Raw genomic sequence first — 26,973 nt, 5'->3', positions numbered from 1 at the left:
GTTGGAAGGATGCAAAATCAATGATCTCCTTGGCCCTACTGAGACTATTGGAGCAGGGGACATAGGATTTTTCCACTGTTTGTCTAGAGTAGGGTAGGAAGAAAAGGACTATGCCATCTTGGCGAAATCAGAAGCCCAAAAAATAGGAGTATTTTAAAAATATTCTGGCAAATATGAATTGTTTCCAATATTTATAGATAATCCAAGACAGATCTTTTTTTATATTATGATTTTCTTACTTCTATGATTTCTTTTGGAATAAAAAATATTGCTAAACATGAAAATGTAAAAATCAAGGAATATAAAAAAATTAATTAGAATATTTAATGCAACTAACAATACTAATAGTGTATTTCAAAGTGGTGATAAGGGTTTTTCTAATTACAGGGAAACAATGTCTTCTCAGGGTAGAGTCAGGTTTCAAGAAGGTACAGGAAACAGTCAGATTGATTGATTTGGGGATAGAGGATTTTCCCTATGACAATCGAGAATTCCAGAGGAATGTGTGGTAAAGTCTTAGAGTCTGGAAAAGAGAGGAAGTTATGATTAAAAAAGTGAATGTATCAATGAGCACCAGGTAATGCACCTGGTTCAGCACCAAGTGTTGAATCACTATATTGTACACCTGAAACTAATATTACACTGTATATTAACTAACAGGAATTTATATAAAATTTTTTAAAAGTGCATGTACTGCTCTTGAGGATATTAATGCTGACAATGAGGGGTGAACCAGAAGAACTGGGGTTCATACGGTAACAGATATAAAGAGGGATAACTGTATTATTACATACTTCCACATGGAAGAAAGACAAATTGTGGTGGTAAGGTCTCACATTTCCACTACCTCTGGGGATGAAACCTAGGAGGCAGGAAAGATTGGATAACTTAGCACATATACATTACACGTAAGGATTTACTAATGGCTTGAAAATAATCGACCAATTATTTAACTCTTTCTCACTACCTAAACACATGCATATATTTTGCTATATATGAGCTCAGCTATCTCAAAACTCAGCCCTCACAAGCAACAAACTGCAAGTGAACCCTCGGGCAATGTGAGAGTTAGGGGTGCCAACTCCCATGCCAAGTCAAAAATCTGCATATAACTTTTGACCCCTAAAACCTTAACTACTAAGAGCCTACTGTTGACTGGAATCCTTACTGATAACATAAACAGTCAATGAACATATACTTTTATGTTATATGTATTATATACTGTATTCTTACAATAAAGTAAGCTACAGAAAAGAAAATGTTAAGAAAATCATAAGGAAGAGAAAACATGTTTCTAATACTGCACTATAAAAACCCACATATAGGAGACCTGAGCAGTTCAAATTCATGTTGTTCAAGGGTCAGCTATAATGTCAAATATGGAGAGTTTGCTAATGAACTCAGGGACCGAGGGCTGGTCTGCAAGGTAAGTGTCTCACCATTTACCTTTTACTTCCTATCAGTTTTCTTCCTGATAGAAGTTGTGATAAAGATCACAGTACCATTTACATATGATAATAAAATGGATAACGTGTAATGATGACTTCTTCTGTTCCTACAAGGGGTCAGGGACTCCAATACATGCTGGACTCCAATACATTACAATCCATTATAGCTACGGGAATTCAGTAAGAATAAAAGTGGCAAAAGGTAATGAGTGCTTGTGCCTAGTCAGAATAGAGAAATCCTACAGTGAATGTTTTCATAAAATGCATTTATCACAGACCCTTTATGAGATAACTGAAAAAATATAAATCTAATCCCTTCTGTAAGATTAAATTTTGACTTGCCCACAGAACTGGTGACAGTAGAGAGTTTCAATTGTGTACTTATTTCCCACTCATGGAGACCATGACAACTTATATGCATTTGATCTTACTTTTAGACTTAAATATACATAGGATTGTCAGCTAAACGAAGAAGAAGAAAAAAATGATAACAATCTCCATTCAGGTGTAATTGGATTTTTGACATATCAGATAGCGCTCTGATTACATTTGACAGATGCATATTGATTTTCATTTTAAACTCTTCTGATCCAACATACTTTGTTATTTCTGGAATTTTTTTCCTTGGAATTAAATAAAGGTTTGAAGTGATAGAAAATTTTAATTAACTGCACTGACTGAATTTAACACCTATCCTGGAATTGGAGTCTGATCGTATATATTTTTTCATACAAAAACAATGAAAAATGTTATATTTGTGTAGCATAAGGCAGAAATGTGGGGTTTTAGAGTGTCAGAAGACATGGCTTAGAACATGTTCTCACTTATCAGAGTCTAAGAGTTAAGACAAAAATGCAAAGTCTATACAACTGCATTAAGCTTCTCAAAAGTGACCCCAACGTGCTAAAGCTGTCACCACTTTTACTATCTCTCAACACTTTCTTTATAGCTTCTATCTCTTGAGGCTCTTGCACAGAAGCAAAAGCAGTGTGTGTTCTTTCATACCCGATTCTGCGCCAGTGACCTTCAGTATTTCTGCCCTGGTTTCTTCTCTCTCATATACATGTGGATAGATAAATACTCAATTTTAAGCATGTTTTATTCTGTTTCTCCTCAAACAGGCACTTGATTCTTGATCCCAATATAATAAAAACATTATTAGACCAATAAAACTTGAAAGAGTATATTTCATTTTATAAAACATAATTTTACTCTCAAACTCACACCTTGTTTGAGTCCTAAAGTAGTCAAAAAGCATATAATTTGCCTTGCTTTTCACTAAACTATCTGAGCACTTTTATTGCAAATTCTTCTTTCTTATGTCTTTTCTAGCACCTAAGAAAAAAAGTGTTTCATTTTTTAAGAACGAGAGAATATTGTAAATTTAACATCAAAATTAGAATAACTATTCCAAATGCAAACAAACCTATATAGATCTGTGTTTATTAATGTCATTAACATAGAATGACAGAATCTTGGGTGTTAATTGAATGGTCCTCACATATAACCTCCCAGTGAATCTAGAATATAGTCTAACAAGTATTAGGAAGATGACCCCTTGGCAACCACTTAAACTCATTCTCTGATGAGGAATTCCTTTTTCTTTTTTTTTAAAATATTTTATTTATTTATTTATTTATTTGACATTGAGAAAGAGCACAAGCAGGAGGAGCAGCAGGCAGAGGGAGTGGGAGAAGCAGGCTTCCCGCTGAGCAGGGAGCCTGATGCGGGGCTCAATCTCAGGACCCTGAGATCATGACCCAAGCTGAAGAAAGATGCTTAACTGACTGAGCCACCCAGGTGTCCCAGGAATTCTTATTTCTTAAGGTATTCAGCTCCTTCATGAAACGAAATTGGAAGGTTTCTCATCGTTTTAGGCCCTAGTTCCACAGCTTAGAGCTACCAGGCTCTAGTTGAAGTTCTGCTGTCAGCAGCAATACAGAAAATTGACCTCCATCTTCCACATTCGGAGAAGCCACTTTTCCATGCTCACTATAATTTATTCCCTCAAGCACTAGACATAGCTCTATATTTGTCATGTCTTGCTAATTATTTAAATCCAATGATTTAAGATTTTGACTGTCTTGACTGTCTCTGCTAGGTGCTTTAAGAGGCAACCCAAGGGGCACTTGGGTGGCACAGTCAGTTAAGTGTCCAACTCCTGGTTTTGGCTTAGGTCATGATCTCAGGGTTATGAGATGGAGCCCTACATTGGGATTTGTACTCAGTGAGGTGTCTGCTTGGGGATTTTCTTCCTCTGCCCCTCCCCCCTCCTCACTCTCTCTCTCTCTTTCTCAAGTACATAAATAAATTTTTTAAAAAGACGAAAACCCAAACCAGTAAGGTCATCTATGTGTTATATTTCCACCTATGATGAATGATTTCCTGGATCTCCAAATACTGCCCTTGAATCCCTGTCCCCATGGACTACCTTCCCATTGGGACATCACCATTTCTACCTAAGTTATAACATGTTGACTTATGTAAATATGTTTCACTGGAGATTTGGGTTATAAGTAAAGTTGTCTAGCCCTTTATCAGGTATTTACAAACCATTTCCCAAGATATGACAAAAGATCCTTTATCCCTCAATATCCATGAAAAGAAGTATTTAATTTTCCAGTGTCTTAATATTTAGCATGTTTAATTGACCCAAAATATCCAGGGAAGATGTAATTAGTGCAAAGCAATTTGGAACAATTACCTATATTCTTACACCTGCAAAAAGCAATTTTACTATTACGGCTCAAATTTACTTTAAATTCTTAGATAATCTGACTACAAAGTTTGTTATCAAGAATTAAGTAAGAAAAAACAAAAAATGTGCTTGCAAGCTGAACACCACAATACTCAATTTATGTTACTGATCTTTTGCACTCACGTGTCAGACATTCTATTATTTCCTTAATACTTTGCCTTGAAGACTTCAGCTAAACATTACAGAATAGTGAGACTAAATATCCATTTAGCATTCATTCTAGCATATTGGCTTTCTCTTCCTGCTTTTTGTGATACATCAATTTGCTGAATATTATCTGTTTTTACACAAGACATAGATGGTATGGACTCAGATGAGATTCTATCAGCCATTTATTATAGCCATCTCTGTAGGCTAATTCATTCATTCATGTTGTCCCTCAGTAAGGGCTTTTCTAGCCACCCTCTTCAAAACTGCACCTTCAAGGGTGCCTGGGTGGCTCAGTGGGTTAAAGCCCCTGTCTTCAGCTCAGGTCATGATCCCAGGGGCCTGGAATGGAGCCCTGCATCGGGCTCTCTGCTCAGCGGGGAGCCGGCTTCCCTCTCTCTCTCTCTCTCTCTGCCTGCCTCTCTGCCTACTTGTGATCTTTTTCCAATAAATAAATAAAATCTTAAAAAAAAAAACTGCACCTTCAACACTACGACTTTCCTTATTCCCCTCTGGTACCCATTTTCTTTCCCCATCCTATTTGATTATTGTCTGTCTTTTCCTACTAGCATGTAAATCCCAGGAGGGGAGAGATATTTGCCTGTTTAGCTCCCTGTTGTATCTACAGAATTTAGAACAGAATCTTAGCATATTGTAACTCTCAACAAATATTAGTATAGGAATAGGTGAAGCCAGGAACTATTTTAGTTACTGGGAAGACCATAGGAAATGAGGGAAAACATCATTTGTGCTGTGGAACTTTAATAGAAAGTGGATGAAAGAAGAGGAATCAATTGGTAGATAACTACATAATAGGTTTTAAGTTAATTATTTAGGAAGAGAGAATTGGTAAAGGCTGTTTTCAGGGAAAACTTCTCTAAAGAATTGACACCGAGTGGAGGCATTTAAAGGATTCAGAGGAAGGTAAGCGAGAAGCTGGGGTAAGAGCATTCTAAGCAGGAGGGTAAGTAATTTAAACAAATAGGATTGGCTCAGGATGTTACAGCAGCTCAATGAAGGATGGGCGAGATGAGATGTGAGGTCAGGGGAAAAGGAAAAAAAAAAAGAAGAAGAAAAGAAAAGAAAAAAGCATGGACCAGATGAGGGAGGTGGAGACTTTCTGACCTCACAACTCCTAAACCTGAACTGGATAACATAGGGAGGTTTAAAAAAGCATAGTGATATAACTCAATTTACAGTAGATCCCTCTGTCTTCTGTGTGGAGATCAGAATTTAGGGTGCGAGATAGAAATTAAGGAAGCAATTGTAGCAGTTCAGGTGGTATAGAGTAGGGTAAAAATGATGGAGGAAGTAACGAGGGGCCAGAAATGAGATATATACTCATGGGTTTGCGATCGGTATTCGCTGATGGGCAGGGAATTTGCGCTGAGAACAAAAAAGGAATCAAGTATGACTCCTAGGTGTTTGGCAAGATGAACTAGATAAATAATGGTGTCACTGAGATGGAAAAAACTTTGAGGAAGAAATGAGCATGACAGTGAGGGGACAGATATATCAAGAGTAATATTTAGTAAGAGATACCTACTAGACACGTATGTGAAGAAGGAAATAAGCAGCTGAAACTCAGAGAAATTCTGGAGTTGGAGATATAAATTAGAAGTTCATGGTGAATAGACAGGATCCACAAACCCCAAAGAATTGACCAGGAAATAGTACAACTGGAAAAGAGACAGGACTGAGCCTCAAATCAGGCCAACATCTTGAGTTCTGATAGCAGATAAAAGACAGAAAAGATGACCCACAAGGGCTGAATAACGACACATGAGAAAAACCAGAAATCAAGTTAATATAACATATTGGAGGAAGAAAATTCCACTATGTCAAATACTACTGAGATATAAAGATAAGGACACAGCACTGACCTGTAGACTCTGCAACATGAAAGCATGATTTCCTTGACAAAACTAATTTTAATTAAGCTGTTAAGACTAAATTCTCACTGAAGTGAGTAAGTGCATTGATAATAGAGATAAAGAAGCAGAGACAGTGAGGACAGATAACTTTTTCCAGGACTTTTTCTTCAAAGAAAAAGAGAGAAGTGGTTTGGGGGCTGCAGGGGCCATTGGATCAAGGTGTTAATCTAACATATATTGATCTTACGCTGGGAATCATCCAGTCAATGCAAACACTGTAGATAGAGGTGAGATGAGGATAACTGGGAGGAAAGGCTGTTGAATAAATCAGAAGAGGTAAAATCTGGGATCCAAGTGGAGGGGCAGGTTAGTGACAGGTGTACAAACCAGGTGGCCATAGTAATGAAAGTCAGAGGTTTTTCTTTTTTGTTTTGTTTTGTTTCTTTTTCTTTGTCTCCCAGCCATATTCAGCTATGTGTGTGCAAGTGTAGAAAGGACAGAGAGTTGGTCTGTGTCTGCTGTAGTAGACTGGACCACTTTTCCTCATACTTCAGTCCTCTTTATTATAATTATATAATCATGGCCATGGTTTGATTGTGATTTGACTTTGACATTTCCCTTGTTAAGGCAGATAGAATATATCTCCATTGATACTAAGTATGACTTGATTTGACCAGTGGAATGTGTGTACAGGTGACAGTATCCAAGCTGATGTCTTAGAACTCACTTGCCCTCTTCTTGTTCTTCCAGACACAATGAAAAGGACATGTTCTCGGTATATCCCAGAATGAATAAACACACAGAACAGTTCTGAAACTGATACAAAAGCTAAACAAGATTCACACGCAAGAAAAATGAATGTTTCTGGTTATAAAACGTTGAGATTATGAGGTAGTTATGCAGTATTGATGCAGCAATTACTGACTAATTCACCTTGGTTGTGGGTTTACTTAGTGAGTAGAAGAAGGAAGATAAAAAAGGAAGTTGAAAGCATAAGGAAGAGAGTGACTTTAATGACAGAGTAAATGACCATTTATCAGAATTTTTGGATACAAATGTTCAATATACTAGAATGCACATATTTGTATCCCAAGATCTCATGACGGAATTTGCCCAATGCCTCGTAGAAAACAAAAAACATGATTATTACATATTTCCCAAGATCTGAGAGTTTAGCAAAATATAGATAGTCCCTTATGGTAGTGCAAAAGCAATACACATTCAGTGGAAATTGTACTTTGAATTCTGAATTTTGATATTTTCCTGGGGTAGTGATATGGTGTATGATACTCTCCCATTATGCTGGGCAGTGGCAGTGATCCGCAGCTCCCAGTCAGCTACCTGATCACAAGGGTAAATAACTGATACACTTAAAACCATTGTGTTTTTCACTTTCACTACAGTATTCAACAAAGTCCACAAGATATTCTACACCTTATATAAAATAGGCTTTGTCTTAGATGACTTTGCCCCACTGTGAATGTTCTGAGCAGGTTTAATGTAGACTAGGCTGTGCTTTGATGTTTGGTAGGCTAGGTGTATTAAATACATTTTTTACACAGTATTTTCAACTTAAGATGGCTCTATTGGGACATAACCCCATCATACATCAAGGAAGATCTGTTAAACTAGGTTAAAGTGATAGAATTTGCTCTTGGGGTGCTTGGGTGGCTCAGTGGGTTGAGCCTTCTGCCTTCGGCTCAGGTCGTGATCCCAGGGTCCTGGGATTGAGCCCCAGATTGGGCTCTCTGTTCAGCAGGAAGCCTGCTTCCCTTCCTCTCTCTGCCTGCTTCTCTGCCTACTTGTGATCTCTGTCAAATAAATAAATAAAATCTTTAAAAAAAAAGAATTTGCTCTTAATCTATTCATGCTATTATTACTATTCATGTTTGTTTTCATTATAAGCATTCTACATGATTTTAATGATATACCAATTAATTTTTTTAAGGAATTAACATAAACTCACTGGCTAGCATTGGAATCCTCCTTGTTCTACTCCTTGTATTGCAGCAACCCAAACTCAATTTATCATCACATTACCATTCTAAATTTACCTTACACAAAGAAAGACTCACAGAGTCTTACAGAAATTATAAATCATGCTATGGACTTTTAATAATAATATTCAAAAATAGTTGGTGTTTGGAATCATTCCAGAGATAATATTTCCTAACAGACTATTTGAAAATATAGAATTATCAAAACTAAGAAGGTAACATTGGTACAATACGATTAACTAACCTATACACCTTATTCAGATATTATTAACTATTCTACTAATGTTATTTTATATCACGTGATCTAAGCCCAAGATTCTGCTTTGCATTTAGATGGCATGTCCCTTGCTTATCCTTTAGGCTGTGACTCAGCCCTTCCTTGTATTTTATGATTTTTTATACTTTTAAAGTGTATTGGTAAGTTATTTTATAGAATACCCTTCAGTTTGAATTTCTCTGATGGTTTCTCAAAAGACTGAGGATATATATTTTGGGGAATAATACCCGAGAGATGATTTCTTCTTCTCTCTAATTATCGCAGGACACATGATATTGATATACTTTACTATTAGTCATGTTAATCTTTATTGTTTGCTTGAGGTGGTATCTGCCAGGTTTTGTTTTTTTTTTTTTTTAAATTTATTTGACAGATAGAGATCACAAGTAGGCAGAGAGGCAGGCAGAGAGAGAGGGGGAAGCAGGCTCCCCACTGAGCAGAAAGCCCAATGCGGGTCTCCATCCCAGGACACTGAGATCGTGATCTGAGCCGAAGGCAGAGGCTTAACCCACTGAGCCACCCAGGTGCCCCTGCCAGGTTCTTTTTCTCGTAATATTTAATATATATCTTGTGGAAATACTTTGAGATTATGCAAATATTCCTTCTCTTTAAACTTTCGCCATCTAATTTGATCACCTATCAGTGGACCTTGCTTGTATCAGTTATGTGTTTAGTATTTCTCCAGACCCCAAAACATTCAGTTGACTATATTTGTGTGGGTCTAAATCTGAGTTTTCTCTACTGTTCATTTGATCTTCATGCCCATCTTTGGTCAGGACAAATTGTCTGTATGTCTGTTTAGTCAATAAAAAATAATGCAGATTTTAGGTGCAGGCATACCTCATTTTGTCATGCTTCACTTTATTAAGCTTTGCAGATAATGCTTTTTTTCCTTTTTTTCTTTTTTACAAGTTGAAGGTTTGTGGCAACCCTGTATCAAGCAAGTCTCTTGGCACCATTGTTCCAACAGCATTTGCTCACACTGTGTCTCTGTCACATTTTGGTAATTATACATTTCGAACTTTTTCAGTCTTATTATATTTGTTAAAGTGATCTTTGATCAGTAATTCTGACTCACTTAAAGTTCAAATGATGGTTAACATTTTTTAGTGAAAGAGTATTTTTAATTAAGGTATGCACATTTTTAGGAATAATACTATTGTACACTTAATAGACTACAGCTTAGTATAAACATGACTTCTATATGCACTAGGAAACCCAAAAATTCGTTTGATTCATTTTACTGTAATATTCATTTTACTGCAGGGGTTTGGAACCAAACTTGCAATATCTCCAAGGTATGCATGTACATCATAAAATCTGTTGGTGTAAGCCTTCCAATTTCATTCTTCCTCATTTTTGGGGGGAAATTCTAAATCTTTTGTCCTTTCACATATATTCTACAATCAGTTTATCAATATCTGCAAAAATAATCTCATGAGAAATAGACTGGAAATGCACTGGATCTATATATCAAATTGGAGAGCATTGACATTTTAACTGTATTTGGTTTTCAGTCAATAAGCATGACACATCTCTATTTATTTAGGTCTATTGGATTTCTTCCATCAGTGTTTTCTACTATTTGGTATAAAGATACTGTACGTATTTTGTTAGATATTCACCTATGAACTGCAGGGTTTTTTGTTGTTATTATAAATGACATTTTTAATGTCACACTCAAATTATCTATTACCAGTATACAGAAATGCAATTGGGTTTTATATACTGACTTGAAGAAGTGTTTAATCCTACATTGTAAAGAGTATTTTGGGGGTATAGAATTACAGATTGACAGCACTTTTTTCCTTGCATCATTACAAATGTCACTCTATTACCACCCAGCTTGCATGGAACATGAACAGAAGTCTTTATTCTTCTGTGTGTAATGTGTCTTTTAAAAAAATCTGACTACTTGCAGTGTTTAGGTGGCTTGTTCGTTGAGCCTCTGACTTTTGATCTCAGGTCATATCTTGATCTCAGGGTTATGAGTTTGAGCCCCTACTTAAAAAAAAATAAATAAAGGGGCACATGGGTGGCTCAGTGGGTTAAGCCTCTGCTTTCAGCTCAGGTCATGGGCTCAGGGTCCTGGGATGGAGCCCCGCATCTGGCTCTCTGCTCAGGAGGGAGCCTGCTTCCTCCTCTCTCTCTCTCTGCCTGCCTCTCTGCCTACTTGGGATCTCTGTCAAATAAATAAATGAAATCTTAAAAATAAATAAATAAATAAATAAATATATTTTTTAAAATTTATTTTGACAGAGAGAGATCCCAAGTAAGCAGAGAGGCAGGCAGAGAGAGAAGGGGAAGCAGGCTCCCTGCTGAGCAGAGAGCCTGATGTGGGGCTTGATCCCAGGACCCTGAGACCATGATCTGAGCTGAAGGCAGAGGCTTTAACCCACTGAGCCACCCAGGCACCCCAATAACTAAATAAAATTTAAAAATAATAAAAAGATTTTAAAAATCTGGCTACCTTCAACAGTTTCTTTTTGTTGCTTGCTTTCTGCACTTTAAATATCATTTGCCTAGGTTTTCTAAAAAAACAAAAACAAAACAACAACCTCAGTTATTATCTTTGCAAATATTTCTTCTTTTCATCTCTGGTGTTCTATCTTTCTGCCTTCTGGAACTGCCATTACAAATATGTGAGACTGCTTGATACTGTTCTATAACTCTTCAATGCTCTGTTTTTAGGCCTTATTTTCTTTTTAATCTTTACAGCAGTACAATTCCTACCAACCTAATTTAAATATCATGGATTTTTTTCCCTCTGCTGTGTCAAATCTATTGATAAGTCCATCAAAGACATTATTTATACTTTTTCTTTGTTTTCATTTTGAGCATTTGTTCGATTCTTTTTTTATAACTTCCATCTCATTGCTTAAATTAATCTAATCTGTTACTTTGTCCAGTTTATCCATTCAAAGCTTAAACAGAGTAATCTGTATGCCCTTTCAGATAGTTTGAGCATCTCTGCCATGTCCCACTTTGGTCCTAATAATTGATTTTTCTCTTGAGAAAGTGTTATTTTCCCCTTGTTGTTTGTATGTCTCATAATTTTTTAGTTGGAAGTGGTATAATTTTGTTTAGTGTTGGGGCTAGTTTGCCACAGGTCTTTTCTTAATGTCTGTTCTACTCTTGGCTGTAGGTCTTCCCCTGGTAGTGTACCTCATATAGGGTCACTCTCTTGCAACTTGGAATAAGACAGGATTATGCTAAGTGAAATAACTTAGAGAAAGACAAATACCATATGATTTCACTTGCATGTAGAATTTAAGAAATAAAACAAATGAACAAAGCAAAAAAGAGACAAACAAAAAAAATCAGGCTCTTAATGATAGATAACTGACAGTTACCAGAGGAGAGGTGGGTAGGGGGGGTGGGTGAAATAGGTAAAGAGGATTAAGAGTACACATATCGGGGCACATGGGTGGCTCAGTCAGTTAAGCATCTGCCTTCAGTTCAGGTCATGATCCCAGGCTCCTGGAATCAAGTCCCGCATTTCTCCCTCTGCCTCTCTCTCTCTCTCTCTCACTCATGAATAAATAAATAAAAATAAAATCTTTATTAAAAAAAAGAGTACACTTATCATGAGTACTGAGTAATGAACAGAGTTTTGAATCACTATATTATACACCTGAAACTAATATAATTTTGTATGTTAATTATATTGGAATTAAAACTTTTTAAATCACAAATTTTAAAGATACAAGCTAGTTACAGACTAGTTAATTAATGAAACAACCTAGAAAATGACCATAAATCAATTGTAGAGTGTGTGTATAAAGATATTATCTTATTAACACATCCATCAATTAATTAATAATACCGAAGATACTAAACAATATATTATGCATCACTATATTATATAATCATAAATTTTCATATAAATCAAGTTATAAATTATTATTGGTTATATTAATTATAATAATCAACAATGTATTATTTATATGATAATTACATTAATGATGTTTGCATTCAGTGGAAGAGCTGGTTTATTTCACAAATGATACAATCACAACTTGCTATCTGGCTAAAGGAAAAACAAATGGAAAATTTTGCATACAAAATACAAAGATGAATCTAGATGAACTATATATGTAAATATTTTTTAAAACTTTAAAAGTCTTGAAAAAAGTTTAGTAGTTTATTTTCACATTGTTTGAAGAAGAAAATCTTTCTAAACAAGACAGGTGACCCAGAGGATAAAAAGACAGGACGATTTTACCATAACTTGCAAAAAAAATTATGGGAAAAATTCTATAATTTGAAGACAACAAATAATAGATTGGAAGAAATATATCTCAAGGAGATATCAAAAGTGTTTTTCAATGGATAATATGAAGAAGTCTTACAAATTAATAGCAGAGGTAAAAACAACCTAGTACCATTTAAAATGAGCAAAAGTTATGCAAATACAATTGACAAAAAGCCAAATGCAAAGAGCAAATTAGATCTGCAAGTTCTGCTTCCTGGAACCCAAAGAACTTCTTGTACTGGCCAATGAAATGGTTTCATGTTGACAAGAGAGGCATTAATTCTCAAAGAAGAAAGAGCGATGTTACTTCATTTACCTCTCTGCCTATATATCTATGCTTAAATAAAGCTAAAATAGAATACTGAAAAATTTTAAAGTTACATGAAAATGACATTAACTAAAATTATATCTGGTTAGTTTTATTTATCTGTAGAAAATTATGTGAGAAAATAAAGGCCTGATGTTTTAAAGAAAAAAAAAATTAAGTGGAGCAGAGCAACATGGTTAAACGTATCTTCCCTATGTGTTTTTCTGCCAGGAATATTTACGTAACCAGAAGTAGGATTTCCTAATACTGCGATTACTGCAATGACAACAACCAAAACTGAGACTCTAAATCTTTTCTTTAAGTTAAAGATAAAATTTAATTAGACCTTACAGAGATTAATTAACATTGTGTGAAATGTTTTGAATAGTGTGCTAATCATTTTACCACTGCATTGGGGAATACCAAGAGCACAAAAGTGATATAACAGTCATTATATAATAATATTTAATTATATTAATCTTTCTCATGAAAATGATTAAAGATTTTCTATTCTTGAGCAAATAATAGTGTTATTGTTTTAAGTAAAGCCTTATGTTTTCTAAGAAGCAACAGGAGAAAAGAAATAGTTAGCTGTTGTATTTAAAATCAGTAATAAAGTATTAAGTATAAATAAACATAAAAGTAGCTTATCTTATGTGACAACAAATTACATATTTACCATTACTCTAATATCACAAAATGAGATATATTGTTAATACTCTTGCTATTTTTAAAAGGTGATCTAAAATGGTTTTGAGCATGACTTGTCCATTAGGCAAATGCAAAAATATGAAAAATACATAAAAAATAAAATTTAAACATTTCTGAAGACACAAAGTTGGTGAATAATGAAAATACACAAAATGGACATTGATACAAAGATTCAGAATCACAGAAACGTCATTCTTTCCTACATGTATAAAGTTAAAATTTTAAATGGAGAAATTTAAAATAATTTCAATATTCTATCAGGTTTTCTCTGGAGGTAAAATTTATGATAAAGGTAATATGGTTACATAAACAAGGAAGAATTGCCAGTATAACTCTGAAAGGGAAAAATAATGTGGGAAAGCTATCCTCAACATATATTAAAGCACATTATAAAGCCTCTTTAATTAAAACAGTATAGTTTTGGCTCTCAAAGAAAGATCAATGGAATAGTAGTGATAACCCAGAAAGAAACCAAGTACACATGACAGTGTAGTCTATGATAATCTGGCGTATCAAATCAGTACAGCCAACATGGGCTTTTAAATAAAATTTGAAGAAATAGATGAAGGGGAAAACCATATTCTTATATTTAAAAAAACTCAGTCACTCAATATTTCTAAGATGCCAGTTACCCTCAAATGGATGCATAATTTCAATATAATTCAAATACAAATCCTAGCAGAGGCATGAGTGTGTGTCTGTTTATCTATGTGACTGTGTATGTTTAGAAGTTAACTAGATGACTCTAAAATTCTGATAAAAGTACAAAGGATTTAGAATAACCAAGAAAACATTGAAGAGCACAGAAAATTGTAAGGATTTATATTAACACAGATCATATATTATCACATATCAGAGATACAGCAGTTAAGGCAGTATGGTATTGATGCAAAGATGGATGGTAGACAACCAGAACTGAAGAGAAAGTCCAGAAACAGACCACATACATACTGTCACTGGATTTGAGAGAAAAGTGTTACAGCGATACAATGAAGGAAAGGATACTTTTTTCTATAAATGGTGCTAGGGCAATTTGCTATACATAATAAATAAAATGAACCTTGACTCGTACCTCACCATATTTAAAGTTGTTGAGATATGTACTAGGAAAAGTAAACAACAATGCTTCTAATAAAAAAGAGAAACATATCTTCATGATTTTACGCCCAAGCTACCAAGACTATGGCCAGTATACAGTAGTAGATAGCAGCTCTCTGGGAGGAGTGCCTTCAGCTGTAGAGTCACCTGACCAAAGCCAAACTCCTTTCCTGAGGCAGATGCATTTAATGATAGATTGATGTAGGCAGTGGGCTGGTGGTGGGGTTGGGGGGAGATGGAGGTATAAAATCGTGGTTTCCTCATTCCAAATTGGGGCAACTCTGAAGAGCTACCCTAGTTTCAATGTCTGCCATGGTGTGAGCCAACACCTAAATACTTCAATATTTGTGAAGTGTATGAAACAGTTCCTCGCACAGAGAACACTGCTATTGCTCACGGCAAGTGACACTCTTTTCCATTCAAATACTATTAAGTACATTTTCATATAGGTGACATGCCAAAATTTGTGAAGGTGGTATATGAATAACAAAAATATGATTTTTTAAAAGATTTTATTTATTTGACAGAGAGAGAGCATAAGTAGGGGAAGCAGCAGGCAGAGGGAGAGGGAGAAGCAGGCTCAGAGCTAAGCAGAGAGCCCGATGCAGGACTTGATCCCAAGACACTGGCATCATGACCTGAGTTGAAGGCAGACATTAACTGACTGAGCCACCCTGGTGCCCCGGTGGTATTTTTTAATGAAAATGTTGAATAAAAGTAGAACACATAAAGGATTAGGGATATCAAAAGGAAGACCAAAGATGAATAATTTTAAAAATATAGATACAAATATAGAAATAGATATCTACCGTTCTATAAGAAATTCTTTTCTAGAAAACTAGTATTTACCTAAGATAACAAGACTGTCATCAATGAGTAATTGGTGAAAATTAAAAGCATTTGTTTAACAATTGTTTCACCTAGAAAACAAATGGAATTCAGAAGAAAAAAAATCCTATAATTTCTTTCTTTATTCATTTTTCAGAAATATATTCCTGGCATGTATCGTCAGTATGCTAGTCTTGTTTCTTATAAACCTAAAGAAACCAAGAATCCATTTTTGTGTTTACCTACCTTACCCATACAAATAAAACTAATAACCAATACTTGTAATTTCATGTTTAGAAATTTCTTCACATACACAACAGCTTGTTCTTCAAAAAATATACCAGTCGGTAAAACCAATTTTCATTTTTTATGATGTCCAGATTAGGATCTAGAGCACAAAGAAACTAGCTCAAGCTAAAACCACTTTCTAGGTTACAGTCAAAACTAGAACACAGCAGATTCTCCGACTACAAGTCTAATGCCAGTCCCTGTGGATCTCTTCCTAGGGTCCTAGGAATTAGCAATATATTCTCTAGAGCTACAGTATGATATAAAATAAAACTAACCTCTCCCCCCCAACTTGGCCCTGTTTTTTAAAATGTCACAATCAGAGGACCCAGAAAAATGTTACAGCTAAGATTTTTTTCTCAAGGGTTTAATCTTGATTTTGCTTCCGTGACATTTGATTACTTCCTGGTGAAAGAGAGAAAGAACACTTCAAGTCTTATAAATGTATCAGCTTTGTAGCAGGATGTCTTTCACGATCACAATTCACCTCTACTCTTATCTCATTCTTGGTTACTCTACCTAATTAGATGTGTAGACAAAAATGAGCTTCAAAGTGAAAGCCTGGCAGGTTAACATTCTTCACTGACAGGAAGATCCCCTTTCCCCCCTCCCTCCTGTCTAGTTCCTGTCACCAATTTTGAGAGAACGATAACAAAAAGGGCACTGAACTTATTAAAAACAAAATGAAATATTGAGCGATATACACCATGGCATGGAACTCATTCTAAGGAAGAAAAATTCTAGGGGAAAAAATTTTCTGTAGAGGAATAAAATGGATGTGAATGTCCTTTACCAATGTGAAAAAAAGCAGTGTTAATATCTTCATATATATCAATGCGATTTTATTATAAGATTTTATAAGTACAAAGGAACTTAAGTTTCAGAAAGAAGTTAATATGAGAATGTTTGGAGAAACTACTTTTATCTATGTCCTTTTGTCACATATAGACCAAAATGTTGCTGAAGTCAGGTTGAGACTGGGATGTTGCATAGAGTTTAGCATGAAATGAAGCAGCAGCATTCACACTGAGAAACATACCCCCGTCTTAGCAGCTGTCAGTTGGTCTCCCTTTAATGCTGAGCCCTTCCCTGAATTGAATTGAATGCAATGTCACAGGATATAGCAAACTGGAGGGCAGGAGTTTAGAACCTCTTTGCTAACTCAGTTTATCCGAGAGCAATATTTATGAAAGTATGTTTCTTAGCCAGATTACATTCCAAAAGCATGTTATTTCCTCTATATGGAAATATAGACAGAATTAGAAAAAAAAAGTCCTAGGAAACCCTGCCATAAAGGAAATTTTGTTTAGGCTGGTATTTCCCAGTTATTTAAAGCACAGAACTTAGTTTTTCTTTTTTTTTTTTCTCATATCCTACTTATTTCTATCTCTTGAAATTAGTATGTCACTCTACACACGTAGGTAAATGCTGGTCAAGAATAAGATAATCTGGGGCACCTGGCTGGCTCAGACGTCAAGTGTCTGCCTTCAGCTCAGGTCATGATCCCAGGGTCCTGGGATCGAGCTCCTCGCCGGGTTCTTTGCTTGGCAGGAGGCCTGCTTCTCCCTCTCCCACTCCCCTTGCTTGTGTTCCCTCTCTCCCTGTGCCTCTCTGTCAAATAAATGAAAGAAATCTTAAAAAAATAAGATAATCTTTATAGTTCTCAAGTATTCACCAAGGAAATGTTCCATATAGAGGTGGAAAGAATTTTAAGGTTATAAATGCTTTACATGTCATATGAGATTATACCTACAGGTAAATTTTACAGTATGACCAGTGAACCCCAAAGTCTCTAAAAATATCCATAGCAATATAAGAAACAGAGCACCCATTTTGGTTGTATCCTTAATGTTTATATTCTCCAAATCATCAGGAATACCCCTAATACTAATACCACATAAGAACACCAGAGCAAACAAGAAGTTTCTAGAGAAAGCTTCCCCTTTCTCTAATTAAAGAAAATAATTTGGAGATTTTATTATATAGAGCAGCAGGGAGTACATATTGAACTGTCAACCCACCACATAGGCAGGGTATACACTGTTTATTGAAAAAACAAGTCACAGAAGACACTAGAGAAATCAATACAGAATGCAGGAGAACACCAGATTAAATTTGAAAATGATGTGAAGGCAATTAGAACAATATGAATTATAATTAAGAAAGTACTTTCAGAATCTCTTTTTTTCAAATTGAAAATTTAAAATTAGAACACACAACATTGGTCTGTGTTGCATAGAAATTACATTATATATAATTACTAACTGGATTACTTATTTATTTAAATTTGGAACTATATTAAAAATCACTTGCTGAAGAATAAAGAACTAGGAATCCAAAAAAAAAAAAAAACCAAGGAAAGTCATTTCAATATATGAGCAGTTCAAAATTAATAAACAAAGATAAAAGGTTTGTAAACTAATGCAATAAGGCTGTTAACTTTGGTAAAAGAAACAATTTCCATAATTCTCATACACAACTCCATGTTTAGAGTAGGCAATTCCCTGGCATTTTATTTTTATTTATGTATTTATTTTTTACCTTTTGGCCCCTTTCACCCATTATTTGGATTATTTAAATAAAAGTACGGGTACTGGAAGCTTTATGTTTTTGTCATGCAATAAATGAACTTTATTGACACTTATAAACACTATGCTTGAAAATAAATGGTCGTGGAGAAGCAGATTATTGTAAAGATGTTCTCAAATTTGTCTATAGTTTTAATGTAATTGCAATCAAACGTTTTTTGGGACTTCTTTGAAACTTGACAAAGTTATTCTAAATTCTTTCTATAAGGATAAATAGGTGATAAAAGGAAACAAATTATTTATGTTTTTAATTCATTTTCTTAAAAGATTTATTTATTTATTTGAGAGAGAGAGTGCACACTAGCGAGAAAAGTAGAGGAAGAGGAAAAGAATCTCAAGCAGACTCCATGTGGAGCACATGACACAGGGCTCACATTCACAACCCTGAGATCGTGAACGGAGCTGAAACCAAGAGTTGAATTCTTAACTGACTGAACTACCCAGGTATCCCGGAAATAAATTACTTAAGAGATCATGAAGGGTGCCTGGGTGGCTCAGTTGGTTAAGCAACTGCCTTCGACTCAGGTCATGATCGTGGAGTCCCAGGATCGAGTCCCACATTGGGCTCTCAGCTCCATGGGGCGTCTGCTTCTCCCTCTGACCTTCTCCCCTCTCATGCTCTCTCTCACTCTCTCTCTCTCAAATGAATAAATAAAATCTTGGGGAAAAAAAGATCCTGAAAAGAAAGAAATAGAATATGAAAACGTTAAAAAAAAAAGAAAACATAAAATTATAGGATTTTAACTCCATGGCACTAGAACAAGACCTGAAATACAGATCCACAAAACAGGATAAATACAACCTGAATACAGGCTGCAAAATTAAATAGCTACAGGATGATTATTATTATCAAATGAAAAGCTGGGAAACTTGCTAATTAAATGAGGGGGATCAAATTAGATTACAATTACATAGCAAAAAAGCAAACCTAGGTGAATTACGGAGTAAATGAAAAAGCTGCCTATTTACATGTAACTCCTTCCCCATTACAAAGAAGAAGAAAAAGAAAATGCAGGTGTATTTTTTATGGATTTCACAATGTGGAGAGACTGAAAATGCAGAACCAATGGAAAAAAATTTTTAAAAAGAAAATGTCTCATATGTTAAGTAAATATCTCAATGGGTAAGTGAAATTAAAATATAAGCAGACATGTAAATAAATAATACACATATAATAAAGTTATTATTTGGCATTCAGATGGTTTCCAACTTTTTGCTATTATAAACAGTACAGTATTTTGATTCTTCAAATGATCTCAGCAGAGGGGCACCTGGGTGGCTCAGACAGTTAAGTGCTGAACTCTTGGGCTCAGGTTGTCATCTCAGGGTCATGAGACAGAGCCCCATGTTGGGCTCTGTTCTCAGCGTGGAGTCTTCTTAAAACTGTCTCTCCCTCTCCCTCTGCCCACCACCCCGTAAAATAAAAAAATAAATCTTTAAAAAAATGATCTCAGCAAAATTGCAACTACTGGGTCTAAAGGGTGATAGCTTTTAAATTTCTTTACATACATTACACAAAGTGCTTTTCAGAAGGTATGTTGTGATTTACATTCCCCAAAGCAGTACTTGTTCAAATTTCATCATGGTTTCGAGGAATACAAAAACAAAGATAAAAAAGGAAAAAGAAAATTTACATGGCTATCATTTAGATCAACATCTATTTGAATATTAGTGACTGTGAACATAATCTTAATCATTCTTTGACCATCTGCACTTACTCTTCCATGAACTCTGCTTACACTCTTTTTAATGTGTTTCAAAGAAACTGAAAACTAAGACTTTGAAGTCATACACAAGGAGGTTTAGCTTTGCCATAAAGCAACTGTCAAGATTTTATGTAAGTTAATTTTTCTGAATTGCAATCTCCTTGATTCAGTAAGAGTAATAATAACACCTATACTATGGAGTTGTAGCAAATGAAATAAAATAATGAGATTTAGAATGCTGATATATATAGATAGCATAATAAATAGAAAAAAGTCATGAATCCATTTGTATTGGGATGCTAGTAGTGGTTGCCAATTCCAGTTAGTATTTTTGTATTACGTTAAGATTATTCATATTTTATATTTTTCCATAACCATTATGATTAATTTAATGTAAAAATATTATTTTAAACATATTAATATTTTTTGAGCGTTAGATTTTTCAAGCAACTTCATTATTTCTTAGGCCTTAGATTTCTTCCTATTCATCAATATGCCGGTGGGATGATTAATACACAGTACAAATACATGTACACCCTCTAAAAAATTTTGAGGGTATCATTAGCTTTGTAAAGATACAATTATTTTTCGTGCTTATCAATAGCTTTAGTATATTATTTTTTAGCATATTTATTTTTAATTTTCCAAAATCGTCCATGACTAACACACTTAAGTATATTTTTTAAAAAGATTTTATTTTTAAGTAATCTCTGCACCCAATGTGGGGCTCAAACTCACAAACGGGAGATCAAGAGTCACACACTCTACTGACTGAGCCAGCCAGGCACCCCTCACACACTGAAGTATTAAGTGGGTGAAATGACTTTTGAGCATTCAAAATCTCAAAGAAAAAATATTTTATAAGTTGCACTTATATGCTATGGAATGAAAAACAGTGAAAAAAAATATATAATGAACATATATAAAGATTATACTATCCATGTTTTTCTATCAACTTACTAAAATTTGTATCCAAGTATTTAGTTGTGTAATTGTTATTAAACATGTATTAAGACAACAGACATATAATCTCATCATCTCTGAAATATAAAAGCATACAGAATGACAGAATATAAAGCTGAAATCCATACCTTGTGTGTGACTCAGACCAGTAAACTTGAAGGCAGAAGTCTCATTAAAGAAGCTATCCCAGTAATGGTCAATGATGAGATGGCTGGGTTTTTCCCTACCTAATAAAAATATAAGAGATATTATTTCTCAATGTCACATTCAAGAGGAAAAATAGCAGTGGAGATTGAGAGAGAATCAAAACTGTCTTCTAACAGGAAATTTCTCAGATGATTATTTTTCAAAGTACATATTAAGATGAGATTTAAATGCCATTTTTGAAGAACATATCCAATGTTATAAAGGTTTTCTCTATAATATTAAAAATATTATAAAATCAACTCATACATTCTTAGAACTTAATGTGAACTACTCAAATAACAGGTATTACTGAGAGCCTGTTTGAGCCCACTGTTTAAAAATGAATCCCAGTAGTTAATATTTACATATGTTTAAATGTATATGCACTGACAATAATTTAAACCAATAAGTACAAAATCAATTACCCAAAATGGCTACATAACATGTACTTGCTTTTAGTGCTACTATGTATAAAAGACAAAAATATCTGTTGGCAAAGACATTTATAATTTTAAGTACATTGAACTAAATATCAGCTGACACTGTCTTTGGAAATGAATGGGAGTGCATGTTACAACCCTTATAAAAGGGATTTTTGTAACATATGGTGAAATTTAATATATATTTACTATTTTGCCTATGAATACTGCTTGTAGAAATACACCTGAAATATACATCTCAAACATGAAACAATATACATGCAAGGGCATTATTTGTATAGCAATATGCATTGGGGCATTATTTATGTAGAAAATTATTAGAAATAGGGGTGCCTCAGTGGCTCAGTGGATTAAGCCTCTGCCTTCAGCTCAGGTCATGATCTCAGGGTCCTGGGATCAAGTCCCACATCGGGCTATCTGCTCAGCTGGAGCCTGCTTCCTCCTCTCTCTCTGCCTGCCTCTCTGCCTACTTGTGATCTCTCTCTCTGTCAAATAAATAAATAAATTAAAAAAAAGAAAGTTATTAGAAATAATGAAAAGGTCCATGCATTGGTTACTAGTTGTATATAAACAGTAATGTAGCAAAAACTGAGGTACTAACAAGTCATAAAAATCAATGGGAAAGGGGTCCATTAACTATTTTAACTGGGATTCCAGACGTATACATATTGTTAGGTGAAATTAACAAGATGCAAAAGAAATGACATAGTATTGACTTTGCATGAGATAGAGGGTGACATGGGACTAGTACGTATATATGCACTTAGTTATACAAGCTCATTTTTGCAAAACCAAACACAGTAAGGACAAATCAGAATCAAATGAAGATGAAAATGGTTGAGAATGTGGTAGATGGTATAGGAACAGGAATGAAATTTCTTTCAGTAGAACTTTTTATGTAGCTTTGAGTTGTTAACAATACATGTTTCACAAATTCGAAAATACTATAGAATTTAAGAAGTCTCAAAAAGCAACCCTGAAAACTGAATTTAAGTAAAAAAATCATGAATCCATCTTTGTATGAACTGACAACAAAACTACATGGAATAAAGGATTAATCAAAGAATATTTTGGCCATATTTCTCTGACTACTAAACTGTAGTACAATATATTTTTGGTGGAAAAAGTAATTAAAAAGAGAGCTTTAACTCTATTTAGTTAAGTTTCCATTCCTTTTTCTTTTTTTCCCTTTTCTTTTTTTGTAGTAGTAAGAATATAGTAATTTTGACAACACTAGCCAAAATATTGACTATGATAGAGCAAATGAACTACACTGTTGTGTTGAGAACTAGGTTTCTCATGTGGGAGAAGGGGGAGAGAGTGAGGTAAATTGAGGAAGAACCCTATGGTGTAGGACTGAAAGAGAGATATCAGTATGAAACAATATTTTTTTGTTTAAGTAGGCTCCATGCCCAGTGTGGAGCCCAAACACAGGACTTGAACTCGACCCTGAGATCCAGAGTCAGACACTTAATGAACTGAGCCACCCAGGCACCATGAAACAACAATTTTTAATAATTCTATTTGCTCTGTCCCCTGAAAGGGACATCCCAGCAATAGTGAACACACCTACTGCCCATTTCTTGGATACTAAATACCTTGTCCTTATAATGCAAACCTTAGAAAAGTGTCTAATTCTAGCTTTAAAATTAGTTAAGTGTTGAAATTGGAACAACTTGTGCCAGAAATAACAAAATGTTCAAAAACTGATAGAAACAATTTAAAGGACCTAGGGATTAACTTGCAAAGGATCCTGCTGGCCAAACTGGGAGGTATCCAAAAGAATAATAACTAAAAATGGGGCTCCTGGGTGCTCAGTGGGTTAAGCCTCTGCTTTCAGCTCAGGTCATGGTCTCAGGGTCCTGGGATCGAGCCCTGCATTGGGCTCTCTGCTCGGCAGGGAGCCTGCTTCCCCCTCTCTCTCTGCCTGCCTCTCTGCCTACTTGTAATCTCTGTAAAATAAATAAAATGTTTTTTAAAAAAGAATAATAACTGGGGCGCCTGGGTGGCTCAGTGGGTTAAAGCCTCTGCCTTCGGCTCAGGTCATGATCCCAAGGTCCTGGGATCGAGTCCCACTCCCACATCAGGCTCTCTGCTCCGCAGGAAGCCTGCTTCCTCCTCTCTCTCTGCCTACTTGTGATCTCTGTCTGTCAAATAAATAAATAAAATCTTAAAAAAAAAAAGAATAACTACTACTAATAATTAAAAAAAAAAAAAAACCTAAGAAGACAAAGTAGATCCACTCCTCCTAGGCTCTCCATCTTACAACTAAAACTTGTCAGACGTGACATAACAGAAAAGCCTAGGGAGACTTTGAGTGCATGGGAAGAAAAAGGTAACTTGAGGAACAACATGATGGTGAGTTCCTGGTTTCTTTTTGTTCTTTTTTCTTTTTTTTTTTTTTTTTAAAGGAGGCTCTATGCTGGGCATAGAGCCCTATGCAGGGCTTGGATTCATGACCCTGAGATAAAGACCTGAGCTGAGATCAAGAGTTGGATGTTTAACCGAACGAGCCATCCAGGTGCCCCAAGTTCCTGGTTTCTATATTGCCTGATACATATGCTAGACAAGACACTGTAGAACCCTCGAACCCAGATTAGCTAAGAGGGGTAGACAAAAAAGAAAAATAAAAGAGGAGGGAAGCTGATCTTCTAGCTCCTGCTCGTAGGCACAGGCAGCACTCTGATTCTCTTGCTGGGTAGCAGACTGAGAGAAAGGGTAGCCAGGGTAGAGCTTATCTAAATGAATGAATGAATGCATGGATGGATGAATAAAAATGGTTCGACAATATTCTGTCCACAAGAAACTTCTTCAAATTTAGGGACATTGGTAGTTTGAAAGAAAAAAGATGGAAAAAGATGTATCATGCAAATGTTAATTAAAACAAATAGGAATGGTTATAGTAATATCATATAAAGTAAATTTCAGAGAAAATTAAATTACTAGAGACAAAGAGAGGCATGACATAATATAAAATACTGATACATGAGAGAGACATATAATCCAAACATGTCTATAACAGATAACAGAACCTTAGCTTACATGAAGCAAAAATCGATAGAGCTGAAAAAAGAAATAAACGCACCATTATAGCTGGGTGCTTTAACATCCCTCTCTCAGCAACTGACAGAACCACTAGTCAGAAAATCAGCAAGGATACAGAGGACTCAAATAACAAAATTAACTGACAGAATTTAAATGACATATGTAGAACATTCCACAAAACAACAGCAGAATATGTATTTGTTTCAAGGTCCTACGGGACATTCACTAAGACAGACCATATCCTGAGTCATAAAACAAACCTCAACAAATTGAAAATAAGCTAAATCATACAGATTATGTTCTTTTGACTGGAGGAAATCAATAATGGAAAAAAAAGGGGAGGGGGAAAAAAAGAGGGTCTTACACTGCCTTTTTCTAGTCTGCTCTGGCACCACTCTTTGAATGTCTTCTCAAAACCAATAAAAATAAAAACCAATTCAAAAACTCAGTAAACAAGTTCAACAGTCCTCAACACAAGAGGAAAAGGGCAAAGCAGTAAGAGATTTTTTTTCCCTATTGATATAAAAGCTATGGGTTTGTACAAATATAAGCTTTAGGGAGTGTTTTTTTTTTTAATTAATGTATTTATTTACTTGAGAGAGAGAGAAGGAGAGAAAGAGAGAGAGAGAGAGAGAGAGAGAATGGGGCAGAGAGAGAGAATCCAAACAGATATTGCACCAAGCATGGAGCCTGATGAGGGGCTCGATTTCATGACCTTGAGATCATGACCTGAGCCAAATTCAAGACTCGGATGCTTAACTGACTATTATCTGGTGCATTCCCCAGTGTGTTAGAAGATGCAGAAGCAAAAAAACCACTAAGGTGTTTTTTTTTTTTTAATTGCTCTTAAAAGCCATAAGGTCCTATTGGAGATCTGGATACAGAGAAATCCAGAGAAGAAAGATAGGTTTCAAGAACAATTCTGTTAACATTTGTTATGTTTTCGTTTTCCCAGACTCAGGGAAATTACTTAGAAATAAAATGGTAATGACACTGTTTTAAACAAAGAGATCAAGCAGCCTCCCCTGAATAAAGTGTGGGCCATCAGACAAGACATGTTCAGTAGCCAAAGAATCATAAAATCAAACTTAGAGATTATCTGGTGCATTCCCCAGTGTGTTAGAAGATGCAGGAAAAAAAAAAAAGTTCTTTGCCCAAGGTCACACAGCTTATGTCTTTTGAATTTAGATCCCCATATGCTTTTATACATTAAATATTCTGTGAATAAATGTGATTTAATGTGATGGGCATTTTGAAAATAATAAAAGCTGAGCTGTAAAAGCCAAAAAAAAAAAAATCCATGAAGTTGTACCCACACTTAAAAATAGAAGGGGGGGGTGGAGGCAAGCAGAGGAAAAAAAGATTTTTTCCCTTAATACAAGAATCTCCAGCTAATAAAAAAACAGCAAGGATGAGAGATATAATGACTGATACTAGTAGGGATACTAAAATGTTTCAACAACGGAAAGGTTGTAAGGGAAGGGGTTATTCGCATTGCTTCAAATTATCACCCTCCCAATTATTTATTAGTTATAAGGGGGAAAGATGACCATTACAATATACAAATCTGGCAGACAAAACCTTAACCAAGTGGTTACACTTAGTCCCAATGATGGGACTTTGTGATGTGTTGTAATAGGTACACAGTATGTGATATTCTTCCCAAAATGTTAGTCAGAATTGAGTAATGAAGAAACAAAGACAAAAGTATATCAATGCAATGTAATATTGCAAAGCTGTTATATTTAGGTAGTTCTGTATGTCCTAACACGGAATAATCTCCAAGTTATATAATATGAAATTATGAAACAGAACTTTTTGTACAAAAAAGGGAAGAAATCCACAATGTGCAATATTCTATAAAACAACTGGCCTGGACTCTTCAAAATGCCAATATTATAAGAGATAGAACAAGGTGGGAAGAAATTTTTAGCTTAAGGGAGACTTAAGAGATCTGGTAGTGCACAACTGTAGTCCCAGCTACTTGGGAAGCTGAGGCATGAGGATCGTTTGAGCCCAGGAGTTCTGGGCTGTAGTGTGGTATGCCAATCAGGTGT

General features: G+C 35.1%; 1 protein-coding gene across 1 annotated transcript in view; it reads right to left on the bottom strand.

The window, feature by feature from the left end:
* Window positions 1-26,973, bottom strand: part of CFAP47 (cilia and flagella associated protein 47) — a 509,602-nt gene that overhangs the window by 77,578 nt on the left and 405,051 nt on the right. Inside the window, exon 57 of the mRNA XM_032883134.1 lies at window positions 21,374-21,472. Within this exon, the coding sequence (XP_032739025.1) occupies window positions 21,374-21,472 (99 nt within the window). The remainder of the gene's footprint in view (window positions 1-21,373; window positions 21,473-26,973) is intronic.

Source organism: Lontra canadensis, unplaced genomic scaffold, assembly GCF_010015895.1.
Source record: "Lontra canadensis isolate GAN:19392208 unplaced genomic scaffold, GSC_riverotter_1.0 scaffold86, whole genome shotgun sequence".
Classification (NCBI taxonomy): Eukaryota; Metazoa; Chordata; class Mammalia; order Carnivora; family Mustelidae; genus Lontra; species Lontra canadensis.
Note: the sequence above shows the minus strand (reverse complement) of the source record. Positions and strands in the feature narration are given on the sequence as shown.